Raw genomic sequence first — 4,534 nt, forward strand, 5'->3', positions numbered from 1 at the left:
CAGTGAGTGAGTGTGTGTGTGTGTCAGGTCAGTGTGTGTGTGTGTGTGTCTCAGGTCAGTGTGTGTCAGGTCAGTGTGTGTGTGTGTCTCAGGTCAGTGTGTGTCAGGTCAGTGTGTGTCAGGTCAGTGTGTGTCAGGTCAGTGTGTGTCAGGTCAGTGTGTCTCAGGTCAGTGTGTGGGGGATTATTCCCTCCTGTGCTCTACATCTGTCCTGGAGATGGTTGATTGGTAGCCCCAACATGAGCCCTGTGTTCCCCACGTAGAGGGGAGGGGAGGACCATGACGGCACATCGCTGAGTTAGATGGGCAATGTAGCGTGGCAGGTATTTGGTCTATACCAACTCCTCCATGACATAGTCTGGGCATGTTGTGGTCGGTCCGGTCGGTCGGTCGGTCTGTCGGTCGTCTTAGGGGCCGTGATGTCCGGCCCTATAACGTGACCCAGCAACCATAGAGGCTAAATCAGAAGTAGCTGAAATCTTCACTGATCCTCCCTCTCTCCTCTCTCTGCCTCCAGTTCCACTCTCATCAGTTGTTCCACGTCCTGGTGGTGGCAGGAGCGTTCGTCCATTTCCACGGCGTGTCCAACCTGCAGGCCTTCCGCTACGCTGCCGGGGCGGGCTGTGAAGAGGACAATGCCCTGTGAAGATCCTGCACGTCGTCACGTCAACACACCACCAGGGGGAGACACACATGCATATATATATACACACACACATATGCATAACAGACACGGGAGACTGATGAAGGCTCATACACACACTGACTCCCCAGTAGCCCCGTCTCTCTCTGTACATGTCTACAGAAACCCCTTAGAGGACACGGGAAAAAAAGACAAGGTTTTCTTTTCAGTTGGAGAAAAAATGACCTCGTTTGTTTTTCTTCTCCATCTTGTTTTCAATAACTGCATCTAGGGTTTTGGACATTTGAGACTGGTCCCCCCTGCCCCCCCTCAAAAAAAAAAAAAATTGTGTGAATTTTGAGTAATCTGTTGAAGTGGTTGTTCTGATTATCATCATTCTAAACGTTGTGCTCACTGTACAAAGCCACAAAAAAATACAATGTGGGGGTTTCTTAATGCTCTAGTGGTGGGGGTTTCTTAATGCTCTAGTGGTGGGGGTTTCTGAATGCTCTAGTGGTGGGGGTTTCTGAATGCTCTAGTGGTGGGGGTTTCTGAATGCTCTAGTGGTGGGGGTTTCTGAATGCTCTAGTGGTGGGGGTTTCTGAATGCTCTAGTGGTGGGGGTTTCTGAATGCTCTAGTGGTGGGGGTTTCTGAATGCTCTAGTGGTGGGGGTTTCTGAATGCTCTAGTGTTGGGTAGAAAAGCTTTACAGAAAGAAAGAAAGAAAATGTAATTATGTGTGAAGTATTTTTTTTCTTCCATGAAAAGGGTGGGTGTGGCCTGGGGGGACGGGCAGGCTAGACGCTTTCCAACTTTGTTCATGTAAATAAGATTTCTAAATTCGGGTTATATAGATTTGTATTAAATATATATAATAATAAATAAATAAAAACATTAAATAAATACAAAAAAAATGTTAAGATATTGAATTTTTAAAAAAAATCGACAGATGATGAGGCAACAACCAAGAAAACACCATCTGTGTATAAACCATTTGGTCAGAGGGGGGAAGTGAAGTGGGGAATATAGGAGAACCACACACTGTTGAAGGGAGCTATGGCACAAAGAGTTGAGACACGTGAAGGGGAGAGGGAGAGCCAACTTCACAACGAGGGAGGAGGCTCAGCAAGGGTTAAGCCCTGGGTGGAGATGTGACCTGTGACTGGCTGACGTTGAGCCCCAGTCGACAAATCAGGTGCTGCATTCTGTTCGTATTCTTTTCAACAGTAGTGCACTACATGAGGAATAGGGTGCTGTTATGTCTTCACGTGTAGCTAGTAGCTACTTCATCTCATTCCATTAGACTGTGACATCTAGTGTGTCATCCCAGCAGTCAACACGACCCTTCCTTCCCTAACATTAGAAACCAACGTTGGTGCTCGTCCAAACTGGCACACTATTCCCTTTTTTATATAGTGCACTACTTCTGACCAGAGCCCAACGTAAAGTCAATAGTAGTACAACGATATATAAGGGAACAGGTTTCAGTTCCTCGACCCCCCTCAGTGAAACCGTCATCAGTGAAAGGTTGTCCGTTTCTATCTCCTTACCAAGTTGAGCCTCTCTTTCTGCTCTGGTATAAAGTGACTTTGTACTACGTTTTGTGTGAAGTGTGTGATTCATTGACTTTAAGATTACGGACCAAAGGGCACCCTATTCCCTATTTAGTGCACTACTTTTGACCAGGTAGTGAGTGACCTATGTAGGGAATAGTGTGCCATTTGGGACCCGGAAATAAAAACAGAAGATCAATATTTCAGAACAAAATATGCATCTCTAAAATGTGTTTTTTTATTTGATTTTGAATGTTATTATTTAGTCTATTATTCATTATCATCACAGGCTTTAAGTTGGGGGTTTTCTTGATCCAATACCGTTGTGATTGTGTCTGTTTTGGGGAGGTTTTCTTGATCCAATACCGTTGTGATTGTGTCTGGTTTGGGGGGGTTTTCTTGATCCAATACCGTTGTGATTGTGTCTGGTTTTTGGGGGAGGTTTTCTATTCTCTTTTAAAGGGTGTGTATGTGATTTTGAAAAGATTGAAACATGTAATAGCAGATTCCCTCAGAGCGGTTTCACAACACTCTGGGGGGTCTGTTTTAGAGCTTCGTGTATCAGGGCTCGATTCAATCCATTGTTGAAGTTCAGCGTTAAAACACGATTTGACATTTTAAAAGCAATCGTCTCGCTGAGACTGCGTTCGTGGTAAACGCTGCGTAAGTCGGCTCAATGGGAGGTGAGCTTCGGCGGTACGGATTGAATTGAGTCCTTTTTAGTTATTCATATGTATCAGATCTACTTTCTAGACGTGTATCTACGCCACGGTGCACAGCTGTGCTGAGGCTGAGAGCCTTCTTTCTCTCTCCACTTCAGATTCATCCGCCACACACCTGCTCAGTCGTACTGCTTCTGTACCTGTCGCTCCAGTTTAAACACTAACAGACATGTATTCATTATGACGATATACAGGCAGTGCATCTAAGACCTTGATCTCAGTTCCACTGGAGAACAGGGGTCCCTCCTAGCTTGGTTGCCAGGTCCACTATGTGCTTTAGTAAAATAATGCCATGACGTTGATAGTCGGAAGCCTGTACAGATCTGGCAACTAGTCGAGACCAGACAGTGGAGTCGGACCCTTAAACCCTCCATATAACTCTGTTGTAGAGGAGTGTGTTTGATCATCGGAGTTAAACATAATCAGGGAGGCAGTTTCCACTCGACTCTTTTAGGAGGAAGGAGTTCTTCTCCCTTTTTCTGTCCTTCTCTTGGGTTTGGGTCCTTGATAGCCTGGTCCCAGATGTGTTTGTGCTGTCTTGCCCAACTCATTGTCAGACTGTGACCGTCAAGAGTTGGCTCGACGGCACAAAGAGATCTGAGACCAGGCTAGGAGGTCCCTTAATGCTCTGTGTTGAGACGATATAGATGTCTTCTCAATCTTCAGACCCAGAATTACAAGGCCTTTTGTTTCATTGTGACATTTCAACAGAAAAAAACATCAAAGGAAAACAGATGTTTGTTGTTTTTTAATTATTAATTTATTTCTTTTTGTTTGTTTGTTTGGGGAAGTGCATATTGTTTGTTTGTTTGGGGAAGTGCATATTGTTTGTTGAAGCACGTGTCCAGTGGTGACTGTGGGATTTACAATAGGTCTTTATATCTGCTGTAATTGTTCTAATAAAAAGGGTTTGGATTCTGGGAAAGTTCGATGTATTTATTTGGCTTTGTGATATCTAATACTTTATGTTGATTTGAGGTGCGTTTCAAAATGTCGTTCATTGTGGGATTTTACCAGGCATTCCTCTTTTATGTTGCAGTTTTCTGTAATGGCATGAGTTTTCCTGCCCAGTTTGTAGTCCTACATTATTTTTCATTAGACTGTTGCCATCTAGTGGTGAAAGGAGGTATAAAAGTGTACATTGAGGCCTGCATCTAATACTGTTGGTTTTTCCACAATACCTCTCGATCTCCTGGCAGCCGCCTCAACAGCACTGGAAATGGTCAACACTCCATCCCATTTGACAAAAAGCCTGTGCATTACTGTTCCATAGCATGCAAGTCTAGTAGAAGGTTAGGAGGGTTCAGTAGGGAACTAGCTGAGCTCTCTGCTACTGAGTTCAAGCCCTGGGTGGTAAGCTTCCTGACTGCAGGGTACTGAGTTCAAGCCGTGGGTGGTAAGCTTCCTGCCCACTGACTACAGGGTACTGAGTTGAAGCCCTGGGTGGTAAGCTTCCTGCCCACTAACTACAGGGTACTGAGTTGAAGCCCTGGGTGTGGCAGGTTGTGTGTCTGAGTCGCAGCCTCTCTGGGTCAATCTGAGAGGTTATGGAGATTATCTCCTGGACATTTAGAGACAACTTTTATCAGAGGTTTTCCTCCACAACCTCTTCTGGTTACTCCTCTGGAGCCCCAGGA

The 4,534-nt window shown here is 45.0% G+C and overlaps 1 protein-coding gene across 5 annotated transcripts in view; it reads left to right on the forward strand.

Moving 5' to 3' along the window:
- The window catches only part of LOC101268929 (adiponectin receptor 2), an 86,568-nt gene extending 82,746 nt beyond the window's left edge, over positions 1-3,822 (forward strand). For 2 of the 5 annotated variants that reach the window (XM_036956490.1, XM_036956491.1), the window contains exon 8: positions 518-3,822. In XM_036956490.1, the coding sequence (XP_036812385.1) occupies positions 518-646 (129 nt within the window). In that variant the 3' untranslated portion in view covers positions 647-3,822. 5 annotated transcript variants of the gene reach the window in all.
- The last annotated feature ends 712 nt before the right edge of the window (positions 3,823-4,534 follow it).

The sequence above is a fragment of the Oncorhynchus mykiss genome, chromosome 21 (assembly GCF_013265735.2).
Source record: "Oncorhynchus mykiss isolate Arlee chromosome 21, USDA_OmykA_1.1, whole genome shotgun sequence".
Lineage (NCBI taxonomy): Eukaryota > Metazoa > Chordata > Actinopteri > Salmoniformes > Salmonidae > Oncorhynchus > Oncorhynchus mykiss.